At 41.4% G+C, this 19,243-nt stretch overlaps 1 protein-coding gene across 1 annotated transcript in view; it reads left to right on the top strand.

Moving 5' to 3' along the window:
• ETHR overlaps positions 1-19,243 on the top strand; it is a 315,230-nt gene that overhangs the window by 204,140 nt on the left and 91,847 nt on the right. Inside the window, exon 4 of the mRNA XM_065228526.1 lies at positions 2,514-2,694. Coding sequence (XP_065084598.1) covers positions 2,514-2,694 — 181 coding nt within the window. The remainder of the gene's footprint in view (positions 1-2,513; positions 2,695-19,243) is intronic.

Genomic DNA, 19,243 nt, shown 5'->3' on the forward strand with positions numbered 1-19,243 from the left:
GAACGAATTCAATACCGTTGTCTGCGTATTGCTCTTGGATGTATGCACTCAACGCATAACATGAGTCTCGAGGTTCTGGCAGGAGTAACACCCCTCCAGAACCGTTTCTGGGAGCTCTCTCTCAGAATACTAATCAAATGCGGAGTGACGAACACACTTATAATTGAAAATTTTGAAGAAATTCTTGGGCTGAACACACAATCTCGATTTATGAGAATCTACCACCACTATATATCGTCAGATATGTGTCTTTCTTGTTACACTCCAGACCGTGCTCACTTCACCAATCGCAGTTCCTAAATTGAATAAGATCTGACCATGAAACAAGCAACTCATGGGATTCCCGATCAACTTCGACCTATTATTATCCCGCGTATTTTTACTGAAAAGTACCAACACGTCAAATGCGTGAAAAGATATTTTACAGACGGGTCACGTCTCAATGGATCCACTGGCTTCGGTGTCTTCAATGAAAACTCTAGCGCCTTCCGCAAACTTATGTCGCTGAGCTAGTTAGCAGCAACTTCGCATTGGGGATGATTTTCGACCATTACTCCATCTTCTCGGATAGTCTCAGTTCGATTGAGGCTATTCGGTCGATGAAACAAGGTAGGCACTCATCTTATTTCCTTTCAAAGGTAAGGGAGCAGATGAGTGTACTGGTCGAAAGATCATAGATGATTACCTTTGTATGGGTCCCCTCACACTGCTCAATCCCAGGCAATGAGAAGGCTGACTCTCTCGCAAAGGTGGGCGCGCAGGAAGGCGCATTTTATGACAGGCAAATTTCACACGATGAATTTTACCATTTAGTGCGTCAGAGTACCCTTTCGAGTTGGCAAACCGATTGGGACAATGGAAATTTTGGACGGTGGTTACATTCAATTATTCCTAATGTTTCTTCGAGAGCGTGGTTTAAAGGCTTGAACTTAAGTCGTGACTTCATTCGCGTGATTAGTAGACTTATGTCCAACCACTACTCGCTAGATGCTCATCTCAATAGAATAAACCTCGTGGACAGCAACATCTGTCGGTGTGGAAACGGTTACGATGACATCGATCACGCAGTTTGGCAATGTACGGATAATTACGCCGCCAGAGAGCGACGTTTGAATACCCTTGAGGCCCAAGGAAGAAAACCCTATGTTCCTATCAGAGACGTGTTGGGAACTCGCGATATTTGCTATATGCTGTCGGTTTATGTGTTTCTTCAAATGTCTAGTATAAGAATTTAATTCCTTTGTCTTTTGTCTCTCTTTAATAGTTTTTGTTTGTCTTGTCCCCCCGTCTCGATGAGTCTCATCGTCGCCCACTGGTCACCATAGCCGGTCGAACTCCAGACGAAACTAGAATCGCACTACCATTCATACTGGCGACAACACTCTGATGAGACAACGAAACCTTACCCCCTAGCTCCTCCCCTGATCCTAACCTTCGACAATGTTGCGAGTATTCGGCCGAACTCCTACTAGACATAGAATTAAGTGAATTTTGTTACAAACAAAGAACAATGAATTATCGGCTCCGTAAAGCTAACGCGATTGAGCCTACCAAATAAACGAACTAGTTAAAAAAAAAGCTTGCAATATTTGAATAATCTTAGCTCAGCCATTTATTGACGAACTTCAAATCTGTTGGCTCCATTTAATACTGCATACCTTAAAGATTTATTCAGTATCAATAGATAAATTTCGTTCCGTTAGATAAATTTCTGAGCAATGATTTTACAAACATTCCAAATTTTCCATTACACATTTTACCGGAGGCATCGTGTTTGGAGTGTTAATCCAATGAAACCGTAAATCGCTTCAAATGAATCATCTCAAAAAGATGCAAGCGTCACAAGATTTCCGATTCCGGTCGTGAAACTGGATCATGAGACATTTAACCCCAAATCACCCGCATATCAACGATTCCCGCGCAATAAGTCCTACGGTTTTCCAGTTACACGCAAGGTTGTTTATCCTCTGTTGTGCTTCGTCCAATGCAGCGGAATTCCCAGACAATCGAAGAGAAGCCCAGAAGTGCGAAGAAGCACTTTTTTCACGAAATAATTTATCACGGGGCTATAAAACCGAAAGCAAGCATGTTTACATGTTTACACTTTACCAATGTTTGTAGTCGCCACTTTGCAAACGCATGTACAAATATTGAACCACCCGTGCGACCGGACGGACCGGAATGTTTATTTGACCAACATTTGAATGCAATCGCTTGAGCTGGGCGGCGGTGCAATAAAAGCTGTCGAGATTGCATCCCGAGCGCGCGCGAAGCAGACACCCAATTATTCGATGCACCCGCACACCCAAGATGCCGTGGCGGCAGCCGTCAGGGAGGAGTGGTTTGTTTCCACCTTAAGATTTCCAGTCAATGTATACAAAAGTAAATTAATTGACTCTCGTTTGTTGATGTTTCACGATCAATTGATGCGTAATTACTGATGAAGTTTATTTGTTCTCTAGATGAAAACAACAATGGCACTGATTTGTTCGTTTTGCCCTTTCTCCAATTAGGTAAAGCGGTGCCATTTGTGGAGCTGACGGTGGCCCACGCAAGTGTCCTGACGATCCTGGCGATATCCTTCGAGCGGTACTATGCCATCTGTGAGCCGCTGAAGGCCGGTTACGTCTGCACCAAGGCACGAGCCCTGATTATCTGCTTGGCCGCGTGGACCGTGGCCGCCATACTGACGAGGTAAATACGAACCAACCGGTATACCGTGAGTAACTGTAATAAGTTTCTGTAGTTCCTAACCTTACTACTGTTAACCTTGTATAGTATGTTTACTGCTTCCATCCTCTTCGATTAGATGTCGCTTGCTTGTGTCTGTGTTGTATGAGTGTTATTACTTTATCCACTTCATCTTAAATCTAGGCAAGAACCCATCCCGACGACAGAGTGCTGAAGGCGCACATCATTCAAAAACATCATCGCTTATATTTATGCGGAAACTTTTCTTTTATAGCCACTTGCCAATCGAGTTGATTGATTTAAATTTATTGGTTCCTCTCATCACACGAACTTATCTCCGTGCTTTTTTTTTCTTCTCTAGACAGAAACAATAGAAAGTGAAATGGACGGTATCTTTTCCGAAACAGAAGCAGCGAAATATGATTGATTGCTTTGCTGGTGGTTAATCCTCCACTAGTTCGGTTTATTTGACACAGTATCCCCTTTTTCCGTCCGGTTTACTTCTGGGATGTGCAATTTTTCTCTCAATCGACGAAGCTTTCCGTTTCAATCAAATAATGATCAACGACGACGTCCAGAGAAGCGCGGCCTGCCACAGCGAACGATGTGATGGGTGATGATGGGTGGTGATGGGAATGTTCACTCCTTTCGTTCGTCCAATTTTAAACGCTTCAATAGATTTGAATGATGCGAGGAAACCGAAATAAGAAAATGAAAAATAGATTTTTGCGAGGCAACCCTTCTAATGCTTTGATGGATTGGCATTAAGCGATTAGAAAAGGATCACTTTTGGTTTGCGGGATTTTCAAGATTAGGCTCGTGTGTTGAGCATTGCGGAAAATGTAAGCACTCATTTCTAATCGGTGGGGAAGAATTGGGTATCACTATTACGAAACCGGTTTTTAGATTTAGATCTTTTTGGATACAACTGGCATTTTTAATGTCCATTTTCTATGTGTTGTTATATGTTAGTTTTTGATGCAATTTTGATGTTTTTACACCGTGGCTGTTAATTTTTGATGATTTTGCTTAAATAGTCATTTTGTTAATTTAGGGCGATGTTGGTGGGTATCAAGTTTTATTTATTGATTCAGGTTTAATTAAGTAATTTTTACGGTGATTTTATAGTTTTCACGTTTTATGTGCGCTCAGTTTGTAAAGGTGCAGCTACAAAGCAAGACCATGCTGGAGGTGACTGGGTTCGATTCCCGGTCCGGTCTAGGAATTTTTCTCAACTTCCCTGATCATAGAGTATGATTACACAATTATACTAATGCACCAATAACGTTTGCATTAAAAAAAATGGACTTTTTTTTCGGATGGTGATAAAAAAAAGCTAAGAGAGATAATTTCTTTTGATAAATTTCCCATGGAAGGTTAATATTTAAGCTTACTTGCAAAAAGTTCTACGCCCTTGCGAAAGGCCTTCCGGCATTTAACCGGAACATTCACCATGGCGGACGAAAACATGCGTGTAGGCATGTTTTTGAGTCCTTTTTTCGTTTTATTTATTTATTTACTTACTCAGTTTTTGCGACAAAATTGTTGGAATAGATCTTACGCTTCAGGTTGGCCCAGAAATTCTCGATGGTTTTTTGAGGTGAACCAGCCCAGGCTGAAAGCCTCCCTAATAAAGATAAATCAATCAATCAATCAAATTCTCGATGGGATGCAGCTGGGGGACGTTGGGCGGGTTCGCCGACTTAGGTACCACATCAATATTCAGCCGCTCCATCTCCTCCAACGATCGCTTCGAGTAGTGGGCCGACGCCAGATCCGGCCAGGTATTTCTTGATGAACGACGCAACTTCCGGCAGGTATTTCGTACTATAAATTTTCCCGTTCACGGCCAGTCCGGAGCGAAAGAAGAGCAGCTTTGACATCCTCTTCTCGTTGATTGTCAGCCACAGCAGCACCTTCTTGGGGAACTTGGTGTGTGAAATGAACTTCACCTCGGAGCTCACTTCCTTCGTGGGGAAGTAAAATACGAAGTGCCCTGCCAGTCGTTGCCATCCAGGGTGAGATAGGTCTCGTCATCCATCACCACCGCCACGTCGCGATTCGCCAGGAAAAACGAGTTGACCATCTTTTTCAGCAGCTGCCGCTGCGCCGTTGCCTGCAGCTCCGAAACCAGTGGACGTGACTTCAGCTTCCTGACATGTATGTTCATGTTCGCCAGGTACTTTTTCACTTGGCCGGTTGCACCGACCTCCCGGCCAAGCGTACGCAGCGATGTAGCCACTTTTCCCTCGGTCTTCCTCTACAACATCCTTTGGAGCTTCTTGTCGCTCAGGGTCGTCGGCCGTGCGGAACCGGGCTTTCTTTCGATGCTCTGATTGTTGTCTAATAGTGCCAAGATGTTGTAGATGCCGAAACGGGCGTATCCGGCGTCCACGAAGTGCCGCACGATGTCCGTTTTCGACGCGGCGGGGTGCCGTTCTTTGAACGCGCACACTTCTGAACGGAGTTGCTTCACTGTTTTTTGCCATCACGGTTAGAGTTCGACTGATAGAGCTGTCAAATTTTGTCTGCTGACTCATGGGTTACTATGATTGATGCTGCATGGGTAGTTTCGTCAGTGCGGGTGAAGATAAACCCATGAAAAATCGACAATGTTTGTCCATTTTTTTAAATGCAAACGTTAGTACAGGCATCGAAAGCTCCCAATTAATAACTGTGGAAGTGCATCTAGAACTATAAGTTGAAAGCACGCCATAAGCTAATATGCGATAAGCAATAAGATTTAAATGTGAAGATGAAGAGGAAGTAGAATACATTTTAAGACAGTGTGACACCTTGGAATCTATTTTCGTGGTTTTCAGCTTAATTTAGGTATTAAAGCATTTGTTTCAGTCACGATGCGGCCCTACGTTGTGTTACTGTATTTCACCAGAACAAACACTTTTCGCTCTTTTATTTGATACAATTGATTGCCTCTGACGGGCACTTTGCCTAATCGGAGTATAGACGAAAAACTTATGGCAATCACAATACATAATCTTCTATATTCACAAACAGTGCGACAGGTTAGACAAATTTGAATTGTAGCTATTAGTTTAAGAAGGTTTTATTATGATAGTAACTATTTATTTTCAAGCATTAAACAAATTTTAAATTACCCAGAAATTTACGTGAGCATTATTAATCTTTATGGAAATGACTTGTCTTTTCATCGATTGTAATGATCGAATTATTCCTCTACTTCTTCTTCTTCGCTGTTATTTTCACGCCCGGTGTAAAACTTGCGGCCACGTTAAGGGTGTACCATATACCGCCATAGCATTTTGGGGGCTCTCCACCCTTACATTCACTCCTGGTCCAGGATCACCATCCTCCATGACGTCGAGCATTGCCAGCTTGACTACCGGCTCTTCTCGTACGCACCCAAGATTGCCGTACTCATCCATCTGCACCAACCGCTACCCTCTCCACTCGTCATCTTGTCCATTGATTCCTAACTGTTCCATCCACCACGAACACTAAATCTCCCTCCTGGACATACTTCACGTCCTCAAACCACATCGACCGCCGTGAAATCACCGGAAGGTATTTCTTCAAGCATCGCTTCCATAACTCAACAGGTAAATGTAGCACTAGCTTCCAACTGCTTCTCAGTGCCATCCGATAATCCGTAAGCTGAACTGGTAACTGCTTGACCCTGGAAGAACTCCCCAGAAGAAAGTAGTTTGGCGTTAATGATTCCTGGTCTGCCGACTCTAAGGGAGGTTAGAGGTCTACTGTTAATCATTTCTTCAGCCACAACGATCACCATTTCCAGCGTCTCATCATCTGGTTTTCGTGGTGCTTCTTTTATCGTCCCCATCGCCGCTTTAACCGAGTGCACCATTCGCTCCCATACTCCCCCCATATGGGGGGCCCTGGGTGGATTGAACGACCAGCGGGTGTTGGAATTGGTGAACTCTGACGCTAGTCTTTCCTCTCGGTCCTGAATCTCCTTCTTTAATGAAATTGGTCCCGTTATCACTATAGAATTCAGCTGGTGATCCTCTCCTTGACACAAAACGACGAACTGCTAGCACACAGGATTCGCTAGACATACTGTGTACTACTGCCATGTGGACCGCAAGGATACTGAGGCATGTTAAAAGTGCAACCCAGCGCTTTACGTTGCTGCGTCCAACCTTTACCAAAATAGGTCCGAAGTAGTCGAGGCCCACGAAAATGAAAGGCCATACAAAAGGTGTAACCCGATCATTCGGTAACAAGGCCATCGGTGGTGACCTCGCGACTAACGCCCGCATCTTCGGAATATGGTACTCCTGTCTCATCTCGTTTATCACTGTCTTCCTATTGGCGTGACGGAAACGCCGGTGGAACTTGTTTACCAGAAGGATGATCCACGACCTCTGTGGCAGCATCGTAGGGTGCTTTGCTGCATATGCTACGTATAGATCTGCATCGATCCTTCCTCGCATCCGCATCACTCTACATTGATCCAAGAACTGTCAAAGCTTGTAGATGTTACTTGTTCTCGATACCACTGAATGCTGCAACAGCAACGTCCTGTCGACTCCGTTGAGCTGAGCTACCTCTTCAGCATACCAGTTCTGCTGCGCTTGCTTATATAACGTAATTTTTGCCTTCGCTAATTCCTCCTGCTTCAGAACTCCCAACTCTAACTGCTTGCCTTGAAGTTTCCGCTTCAAATTATCGACGAACCGATGAACTAGTGGCACTGTTCGCTGAAGTTTTTTTCAGCGGCTGAACCTGGTTGTCTCGATCAATGACTGGATCTTCATGTGCACGTTCACTCTGCGAATTTATTCTTCAGTAGACTACGGCACAGTCCTTGCTGCGGCCAGAAACTCTCCGGTTTGGATATAAAATTTGGCCCACGAAACCAAGGGTTATCCACGTTAATGTTCTTTCGATTTTCCTCCATTCTTGTACATTCGCCGTAGAAAAAATATCCGCCACTTGAAATCCCACGAACTGCTGATACTTCCGATTGTCTGACCGCAACAACGTCAAAACTATCTCGGAGCCTGCCCAAAGCACACGCCGGGCTACTGGAAGTTTATGCATAGCCATTAGAGTGATGCAACATTTGAAATTTTCGCTCCACAATACTTAAATGATTCCAAATAGGATCCTGACTTACCTCTCGAAATTTGAACCCATTTGGTGAGAAACTGAGATGGCACAAACCATTTGAAGTTTGTATGGGAATTACTATGGTAAAACCAAGATTTTTGTTCATGTCTATCTTATAATTCACCATATCGGTCTGCTTTAAAAACATTCACCTGTACTGGTAGGAAATTTTCCCACCTACAACTTTGCTTTGATTAAATGCAAGGATCGAAAGTTATCAATGGTTCAATGCGCTGATGTCTTATGATCATGCTCAATCAACTGCTCAGCAGGCAACATTGGTGTTTCTGGGGCTTTGAATAGGATACAAAAATCATGGCTACTATGTCACACTACAAAATACAGTGTTGCCTACAGAGCAGCTGCTTAATCATGTCATAAGTTTACCAATATCTTAAATAATTAATAACTTTTTCCTGTCTCATTTTACACAGAAACAATCTTGTGCAAAGTTGTAGCTGAGAAAATTTTCTATAAGAATAGCTATCGAACTGTGTAGTCGCTCAATATGGAAAAAGACTAGAAGTCAATGAACAAAAAGTTGAGATTTTCCATAGTAATTTACATGTAAACTTCAAATGGCTTGTGCGAAGTCTGTTTCTAATCAAATGAGTTGAAACTTTGGGAGGCTAATCAGGACCCGATATGAAACCATTTAAGCACTGTGGAGCGAAAAAGTCAAATTTTGCATCAGTCTAATAGCCATCACACTGTTCAGTAAACGGGAACCTAACACAACACCATGTAGCTCCAGACGGGGAATGGAAATTATCTTGAAGGGAGCTACCTTCAATTTTCCAGCCACCAACGCTACTGCAACCTTGGTTTGTGTCCACTCGGAAGTAAACTACGCTACAGCGTCGAGTAGGTCTCATATCCGGCTCTGAAGAAATAGCACCGGGGAATTCGAACCGAATTAAGCTCACTAAGGAGTGCCATCCAGCGCCTCCACTGGCCACATAGCGTATTATTGATTGGTTCTTCCCAGTCTGCATCTAAAGCCTAAATTTCCTGGCTCAATGTTCTGCCGTGGATCAAGAAGAAGCTAATCAATCCTAACGGATCGAATAAGCTCATAACTACACGAAGCACCCCTCGTGTTTTAGATCCTCGCGTATTACAAAAGAGTAACGGGTGTTCAATAAAAAAATGAGAATTTGTTCAGTCATATAGCCAGTAAAAACAAAAAAAAATTTTCAACGAATTCAGTATTTTTTATTAAAAACATAATGTTTATTCTTCAAAAAAAAAGTCACTGAATATTGGAGAAGGGGCCCTGGTCAGCCGTACGACGCAACTTAGTCGCGGTGCTCTCACATGAGCGCTGGACGGCACTGAAATCATTCCCATTTTTTATTGAACACCCGTTAGGTGAGGTCGTTACCGCTCGGGATCCATTTCATTCCTAGGACAGATTCAACGTTTTCACCTTTCTCCGCCTTGATTAACTTCTGCGGTTCCATCGACTCTGCTCCAACTTGTGCGGAAAATTGCTAATCTCAAATCCACCTTTGGCATGTATCCGCTTCACTTCACTTCCCACCTTCACTGCTTCTTCTGCTGTTGAAAAACTGTCCATGTAGTCATCCACTTAATGGTAGTTGACGATTGCTGCTACCGATAAACTAGGGAACTCAGTTTCAAACTCCCGCGCATTCAGATTTGTAATGTATTGCGCGGAACTCGGCGAACACGTTGTTCCAAATATTGCCACGTCCATAATAAAGACCACGACCTCTAGTGATGCACGATTGCCAACAACATAGTTGTTAATTTTAGATGGTTTTGTAGTTTGATAAGCCATTCTGGCATATTAAGTGATCGTGAACCTTATTGTTTACAACCACTAAGGCCTTATTGTATACGACCACTAAGGCCACTTCTTGTTTATTGTTTTCTCATTTCTCCTGAAGTTCTTAGAACTGGCCTGAAATAAATGGAACTGTGCCAAAAATCTTCCGTGAAACTTCTGCCCCTACATTGAAATTTACAAAATATGCCTAGAGTTTTCTAAAATTTTTAGCACTTCTCTGGATTTCCTTCAACTCCTTGAATATCTTAAAGTTTCTCAAAATTATGTTGACGTTCATGGTGCTATCCTGAATTCATCGAAACTAACGTTCAAGGTTTTTAAACTTGCCTGAAAGTCTGGACGTCCCTGGAATTATTGTGACAGCCTAAGATTTCTTAGCTATGCTGGTAATCTCGAGACCCATCGTCCATAGGGAAGGAATCTAGGTTCTAGGTTCTAGGAACTACACTCACAAGACGTGACGTGAGAAAAGACTCAACACTTATCGTTCTTACAACGTTAAAATATATGAAAATTTACCTTTCTGTCAACCGGTCTAAAGTTTTCCCAATTTTCCTCAAGTTTTCTGAACTTCTCTGACGCTTTTTTTTTCATCTTGACTTTCCTGAAGCTCTCTAAATTCAATAACTCCTGATAGCTGATAGAATCAACTTAAAGTTCACGAAGCCTCCTGAACTGCCCGAAATTTTACAGAAGTATCCATACTATCCCGCAGTCTGTCTTCAAAATCCTCGGAATTTCATTTCAATCCTCAGAACTTATTCAAAGTTCCTACTATTTTTGTTGAACGCCCTGAAATTATCTCACCATTCGTGGAGTTCTTACTACTCTTCTGATGATGTTCTTGGAATTGCCATGAAATTAATAGAACTGTTCTAAAGACGTCTAAACTTTGTGACGTTTAGTGCAGTACCGTGATTGTTTATTTCTGTCTATGAAGTTTCCGTTATTTTTCTTGTTCTCTTAACTTAGTAATGTTCTCTGGACTATCGTTAATTTTTTGAAGATTTTCGCTATATTCCTGAAGTTAATGGAACAGCCCTAATGTACTCCAAATTTACCTGAAGTTCTTGGAACTTCCCTGAAGTTCTCTGGATTTTCCTGAAGTTCCCATGATTGTCCCAATAATCATGAAACTGCCTTGAATTGTCAGAACTGCCCGAAACTACGTAACTTCCCTTAAGATCTTTAAACTCAATTGATTTTTTTGCACTACTACTACTGCTGACTACTGCATTTTCCTGAATTTAATAGAATTGTTCTAAAGCTCTTGTATCTTCACTGAAATTCTCGAAATTTTCCTGAAATCTACGGAACTGCTAGGAACCTATCCCTAACATCTTAAAACTTCCATGTTATTCTTGATGTTTTCGGAATTTCTATGAGATTATCATAGAGCATAGCGCATTTTTTCTGATGTTAATACAAAAACACAAGGGGTGTCACTGTACACACTTATTTTGCGCCAAAATTGTTCTCAGTGTGCCACGAGTGTGCCTCACTGTGCCGAGAGTCATCGGACTGACTTTGTTTGTGATTAATGATTTGTTTGGCAACCTGGTATTTTACAGTTCAAACGATTTGTTTTTGGGATGTTAAGCCGTACGAGCTGTCGAAGACAATGGTCACGTCAACGCCAGATCGATAGAAACGACATTCAGCCGTTGGAACGCTTCCGATTCCGTATGGACCACGCAGGTCGATCTACAATGGCAACGTGATCGACATACTGTAGACCATTTCGATTCAGACGCTTCCCTGCGGGAGGAAGGTCTACTGCATCTGGGTAAGCCGGGATCTGGATTCATGGAGGATGAGAATAAGCATCAGAATCTGACGTTAACGTTCAACAGTGTGACAAGTACGGTGGAAAATTTGATTGGGCAGGCCATCAATGAACTCGGATCGGCCCAGTTCGATCTCCCGTACGTCGCAGCGCGATGAAGATTTGATCTACGGAGAGTACAGCAAATACGGCACGATGGTGAGGCACATCGGACACATGGGTATGTGAAGCTGAGCTACCGGAACTCGGTAAGGTTGCTGGTGATATCGAAGGTCATACTGAAGGAAAAGCTTGTGCCACAGTTTATGATTAAGACCGAGGAGAAGTGGGAACCTCCGATGAAAGTGTACCTGTTGACGCAAGTGTTCTATTGGTTCGAGAACGACATGTTCTTCCAGGTTGTGAAGGAAATCCACGGCTTTGGGATGGATCTGTTCGAGTTTATCGGTCGAAGACCCGTGATGACGGAGAAGCTGGGTTGTTGGACCTTTCGACATTTTGCTAATGCTTTCCTGCAATCGTTGAACATTCTGCATCTGGATATCGAAGACGAGAACGTTATCATCGATAACAATTTCCATATCACGCTGATTGACTTCGCATCAACGACGTTAGTACAGGGCAGGGGAAGGGTAACTTTCTACGGCACGATCGAGTACTGCAGTCCGGAATTGTTGACAAGCAACCGTTACTCTTGTTAGGAACTGGAAATGTAGGCTCTCGGTATGAAACTGTACGTGTTGATGTTCTTCGAGAACCCATTCGTGGACGTTGAGGAAATCTTGCAATCCGAACTGATCATTCCGCAGGAAAGTAGCGAAGAATTGGAGTACGAGATGAGATTGGCCTAGATTATATCTCCGGCAGAGAGATGAATATTCTTTCCACCGGTCTCACCAGTCTGTTTCTTAGGGATCCGGACGGAACGTGCATCAGTCTGATCGATGGGGATTGGATTGGTCAACAATCAACAACTGGAGCTTTATTGCTACTAGAAGATAACGTGATGTTGGCATCTTCCCCCCCTATGCCAGTAAGGGTGAATTGGAGGCTCCACCGAAATTATCTGTTGCGGATACCGAAAATTGTTTGGGTGATCAATCAAATTTTGACACATCCACACTGCGCAGGCGCAGAAATAATGCAGAGATGCCAGTTACTTAAAAGATCATAAAAAAAATATGTACCATGGGTGCCAAATAGCGCCAATGAGTGTGCCATGGTGTGCCCTACTGTTTCTGCAATTTTTCTGATGTTCATGAGATTCTTAGCTTCTTTGAAGTAATCTGTACTTTGTTGTTGTAACATCTGTAAAGTGCATATAATTATTATGAAGTTAACCGAACGCACCTGAAATTCTCAAAAATTTCCAAAAGTTTTTGGAACCTCCCTCATGTTTTCACAGTTTTCGGGATGTTCATAGAACTGCCATGAAATTATCCGAACTTTTCCGTAACGTAACGAAATTATGAAAGATTTTGACCGCTAATAACTCAGCTGCCCCTGGATCAATTTAAATAAGTTTATCACCAATCGATCAGAAATATGTCTGCCCATTGATAGTTGATTTTCAACAATAAACAATTGGAAAAGTGGTAAATGTCAAGCATTGTACAAAAGCGTCAAAAATAACTAACAAATCCACCAATTACGTACATGCATATGCTGCTTCCTCAACAATGTCATCAGAGAGTCGTTAGTAGACGAAACAAGTCGAAGTGGCATTCGCCTTCGATCTTCGAGCGTGTGCAAATAGGGAGGATGCAATTGCGTAACATTTTGCATACTCATGAGAACCACACGCCCCCAACGGCCACATAAAATCCTCTCGAGAGTTGTAAACTTGTAACCAAACTTGGAAGTAGGGGTGCAAGTGATTTTGATCGATTCTCTTCATCGACTTTCTGTTTCGTTAATTACTCGACGGCAAACACATTCATTGATACGTTCGTTGTTCTGGATGATAGAAGAGCATAGCAGAAATAGTGCGAAATAGGTTAGTGAAGCCATGGTCACCAAAAGAGGAAATCGATTATGAGAATTGACTTTCACCTCTCAGCTTCTAAGCCTCTTAATTCAGTCGTCGTCATAGCAATGAAAACTAGCATCGCACCGCTTTTGGTTCTTGGGTTACACTTGCTGGTTGCAATTCTGCTGTTCGACATTTTCGAAGAACCACCAAAATCATGAAATTAAACTATTGTTTAGGGATGCCTAAGATTCCAATTATTCGATTAACGATTAATCGTAAAGATTTTTCGAACTATTCGATTAAATGCTTATCGAATTTTCAATTATTCGAGCGCATAACCGACATCCTTTCTTATTTCTACTCGTTTGATTTAGCGCAGTAGAAAAAATAAATAAAAGTACTAATGTATCTAAAAAAAAAGGACCATGACGTGAAATAGGATCATGAATTTGCCGAAAAAAGTGTTAAGTGTCTTTCTACTAAAGGCTAGGATTTACCAACTACTAAAAAGGGGAGGAGCTTTACCTGGATGGACACTGAGGCTGAGACACAAAGGCTTTAAGCCTGTACTACCATCGGCCCTCAAATTCATATTCGTACACAAAACACAAGCTCCTGCTGCAGTTAACAAATAGCATTTATTATTTAAGACCATGTAGTCCTACGTCACCATTGCGTACAACCCCATAGAGCTGTCCTCTGTAGTTTTTAATGTCTTGTAAAGTTCCTGGAATTATCTTGAAGTTAATGGAACTGTCGTGTCTTCATTTAGGTTCACGAAAATTTCCTAATGTTCATAAAACTGAACTGAATTTCTTGGAACCATCCCTTAAAGATCTTTAATCTGCTCCAAAGTCCTGAACTTTCCTGTAGTTCTTGAAATTTTACTGAAGTTCTTGAAATTTCTTTGAACGCTTCGGATGTTCACTCTAGTTATTGGAACATCACAGAATTATTCGAACTATCCTATTTTGTGTGGAGTTCCCTGAATTTATCAGAACTTCTATAAATTTCTTGATATTTTCTTGTAAAATTTGGAACTGTCCTGAAGTTCTCTAATGTGTACCACGAAATCAAAATATACGAAAACCGACCAATGAATCTTGAATGCCAAAATATTTTGAAATGTTTGGATTATGTTTTCTCATGTAAGTTTAGCATGCTAGAGACAAAATAATTTTCTTCTTATTCGGTGGGATTTGATTTTAGCAAAAAAAAATTACGACCAGGGGCATAGCAAAATTTATCCACTTCAATGACGCCGAAGGAAAATTGGAATTGTAGAATTCCTTAATGACTTTGAAAATGTAGGTACCTACCTTAAGAGGAGCATTCATAAGGCCTTTAAAATAAAATCCAACTGTTTGTATCTGATGGACGCAACATATTGTATGACTGCAGAACATTTTGTTGTTTGTATGTGACATTGTTTCAAACTTATTTTTTTTTTATCACTATGGGCGGAGCAATTTTTGTTTACCTGCAAGAGCGCATATGTGTAGAAGGGGGCCCAAATATAATCAAACTGTTTATTTATTTAAACTGAACTGAATTGGACGCATCATCCTAATGAAATTTTTCATGGTCCCATAGAATGCTCTTGAATATTATTCGAATCGGTCAACTTATTCCGGAGTTAAGGTCGGAAAATGTTCCGGTTTGTATGTGTGTGTGTGTGTGTCATCCTCTATCCCTCACCCAGCCGGGGGCGTTGGACAAGTAGAACTGCGAATAATTTGATCAAATCTCATGCTTCGTAATGGTGCCCTTTATGTTGTGAAGACTAGTACTTCAAAAAGGGTAACTTTTGAGGCAAGACAGGGTGTCCTCAACAAGTTAAGGGAACAGGATGCACTAGATGTCCACAACAGGTACAGCAAAACATCACATAGACGCCCTTATTCACACTAACTACTCAGGGGGTAGAAGGTCAAGAAGAGCCACCGCCGCCAACTAAAGCTTGAACCGGGTACCTGGGACTCCCACGATATACCCGCGGCAATGATCAGCAGACGATGCCCTGTGCGTATTTAGTATGTAATATGTTTTATTTGGATACACAAAATGTTTGAAGCCATGCGTCATCTAAACCATAATTTGCATCACCACAAATACACTTGTCAACAATCTTCAACTGGAACGTACTCACCAAATCACTTCACCCGGGAGCGCATTCCCGATGCTTCCACGCATATTTTTTTTCCCTCCACTCCAACCACACAACAACCAAATATCACTTTTCTTCACTTTTCTTTTTCAAGTCACTCCGTGCACAAAAGCAATGCACATCTCAAAACCCTTCCAATAGATCAGCTCACTTCTCATCACCGCGTAAATAAACAGAAATTAAAATTTTCACTCGCGATCGAAAATGTTCCGGTTTGTATGGATCCAAAATCCAACCGAACGAATAAAACCAATCACGTGACTTGAGGTGACATGATATTTTGTTTTTTCTTTATTATAGTAACTTTAACCAGTGGCTGGTTCGTCACTTCATGATAATTCTGAAATCAGTTCAATGGAAGCTATTTTAGGTGCCCAGGACCACAATTACCACATCTGGATATGTTCCGCTACCCCCGGGTAAGTGGCTAGTTTCTGACGGTGATGTCAAAGAGCAGTTTATTTTTCAAAGAAGGGTGTATTTTCTAGAAGATCGTACGTTTGAATATTCCAATCTTTTTGACGTAGGACTACGTCTTTGATTTCTATATGGGGGTACACTTTGTGAAAACCGAAAATGGAACATGTAACAAATTATGAAAGATTTTGAACGTTAATAACTCAGCTGCCCCTGGTCCAATTTAAATAATTTTATCGCCAATCGATCGGAAATATGGCTACGCATCGCAAGACAAGACAATGCAAGAAACTATTGAAAAACTGGTCAGCATTGTCCAAAAGCGTCGAATTAACTAACAAATCCACCAATTACCTACATGCATATGCTGCTTCCCCAGCACAGTCGTCAGAGATTAGTAAGTAGACGAAACAAGTCGAAGTGGCATTCGCCTCCGATCCTCGGGCGCGTGCGAAAAGGGAGGATGGAATTGCGTAATATTTTGCACACTCATCGCCATACTCAGAACTACACGCTCCTAACGACCACACCACTGTGTGGTGGTGTTCGGTCGTCGAAATTAGTAGCAGCAGTAGCAGTGCTTTCGGCGTGTGGCGTTGAAAATTGTTCTCCAGTAACAACGAAAGGCTGCCTGCAAGCAGCGAGCTGCAGAGCCCACATAAGCAACCATCAAAGGAGGAAGAAGCTGCACCGCTATGCTATGGATCGGAATCAGTACCTCTTCGTGAGTCGCTGCGGGTCGGTCATCTATGCCAAGCGTGACACCCTCGCTCCAAACGACATACAGCTCGACAGCCTCATCCGTGTTTAACACCCAGCTCAGAATTACTCAACCATCACTACAAAACGGTCCTTTTCAGAGCCACCAAAAATTTGTTAAAGAGTATTATTTGGAAATTGGTCAAGGTCATCAGCTCCCGCAAGCAGCTAGCTATCAAGGCTCAACCTGTCTATAGAAGGTGTGGAATTGTAGGCCTGAATATATTGGTGCAATTAGTTTTCCCTCGGCTTTCATCCCGCACGATTCGTTTCTTTCGTTTAATCAATCACCCTTGTAGTGACGTCGAAAAGATTGTTTCAATCGGCGCTTACATATGAAATTTATTGTGGATTATAGAATGTTTTGTATGTTACCAAAATTTATGAATGGTTTGCCACTAAATGTTGAGATAATTTATTGATTATTGAATTATCACACTGTATACCATAGGTCACTATTGAAAAATACCAAATGTCCAACTGTTGCAATGGTGATCAAAATTATCACCGAATGTCTGAAAACAGCGCATTCCCTAACACGGACTTAAAAATTGAATTCGATGCGGTCCCACTGAACGGTGCTCATTCAATCACCGTAAGTGGTAGTGTCCAGTCCAGCAGCAGCAGGAGTGCTTTCAACAACAACAACAACAACGAAAGGCTTTTTGCAAGCAGCGAGCTGCAGAGCTTATATGAGCAACCATAGAGAAGGAGGAAGAAGTCCCACCGCTAGGCTAGGATCGGAATCAGTAGCTCGTCGTGCTCAGCTAAGCATTACTCAACCATCACTTCAAAACGGTCCTTTTCAGGGCCACCCTAAATTTGTTAAGAGTATTATTTGGACATTTGTCAAGGTCATCAGTTCCCGCAAGCAGCTAGCTATCAAGGCTCAACCTGGTCTCTATAGAAGGTGTGGAATTGTAGGCCCGAATGTATCGGTGAGATTAATCATCGTCCGACCATTTTCCAGAACACGCTGGTAGGAAGTGTTAAAAATCCATATAGAATTTGAGAGAAGTGGGAATAATTCGCTTTGGGTGTATATTCAGTCCCCAGAAAGCCAATAAAATCAAATTTGTGAGAAAATTAGCTCTCACGAGTTCAATCTCTCGAAGTCATATAATTCGGAAGGAAATCCTGTGAGGGGTGAATTGAATACACTTTAATACCAAAATGCACAAAACTTAAAAATTCATAAATAACAAAAAAAAATCAACATACACCTTTTAAAGTCGAGTAGATGAATCGAAAATACTCAAGTTGACAGTCCCTTGGATTCTCTTCATCAACTTTCTCTTTGAAATAAATACTACAAATTTGATACGCTTACAAATAAAAAACGGAAAGAGTAAAGATAATTGAAGATTGATCAATTAAAAGAACTGCATGTTCACATTTGTTCCGTCCACTAGCGGTCCTACGTCAAGCTTCCGTTCGTGTCCCTAGACACAGACCCTTCTACTTTTTATTATATGATACTTTGAGGACTAGAGCATTGCGAAAACTCGAGATTTCTTCTTAAGTTCAAGCCATATCGCGTACTAAAACGCAATAAATGAATTTCACAAGTTTAATGTGGTGCTCAAGGAGGAAGTAAGCTAAAGTGTTGATAGTTCTGAAAGCCTTTAAAGAAGATGAGCGGTTCACTTCGTTGAAAGTAAGATCTACAGGAAAACGAAGAGGAACTCAGGCAGGCATATTGTTTGATTCCGGAAAATATTATTTATAATATTATTTATTAAATATTATTATTATTTGCAAACCATAATCAAGTTGACTCATGTATACAATTGGGAAATAATGTGACGCAGCTCAATTTCCTTTCTTTCTTAGTGGGTCAAAATATGAAGGTCAAATAACCAAAATCAGTTATCTTCAATTTGATGTAGGTAATTTACATACCCCCGCTACTGGCAGCATCCATCAACGTAGGCAAATCAAAACCGCAACTCACAAATGACGTAGGGAAGAGTTTTTGGAAATTGACTGATTGGCATTCATTTTTTCGGCTTCTATTCATAGCACCAAATGTAAATAAAAAAACTACTTTCTGATTTTTTATTTACATTTGCTGCTATGAATAGAAACCGAAAAAATGTATGCCAATCAGTCCATTTGCAAAAACTCTTCCCTACGTCATTTGTGAGTTGCGGTTTTGATTTACCTACGTTGATGGATGCTGCCAGTAGTGGGGGTATGTAAATTACCTACATCAAATTGAAGCATCCAATCTTATCTAAGGAAATAGAAATCCTTCCACATACGACTTGTGTAGTCAAACTGAAGGTTTTGCTGTTGCTACCGTCCTTTTTTATCGGTATGCTCATAATGTATCATATAAGCCAACGCTGCTTTACTGAAGCAATTAGAACTTTGACCGGTTCAAATTATCCATTTTATCAATTCAATTTAACTGATACATAGTTCTTTAAAAATTGCAAATCATTTGGTCGTTGCATTCCAACTAATTTTTAAATTTTTAATAAACATAGAAAAGTAAACTACGCATCTGTTTATTTTGTT

Source organism: Ochlerotatus camptorhynchus, unplaced genomic scaffold (assembly GCF_037179485.1).
Source record: "Ochlerotatus camptorhynchus isolate MF236.1 unplaced genomic scaffold, CSIRO-AGI_Acam_v1.1 ptg000292l, whole genome shotgun sequence".
NCBI lineage: Eukaryota > Metazoa > Arthropoda > Insecta > Diptera > Culicidae > Ochlerotatus > Ochlerotatus camptorhynchus.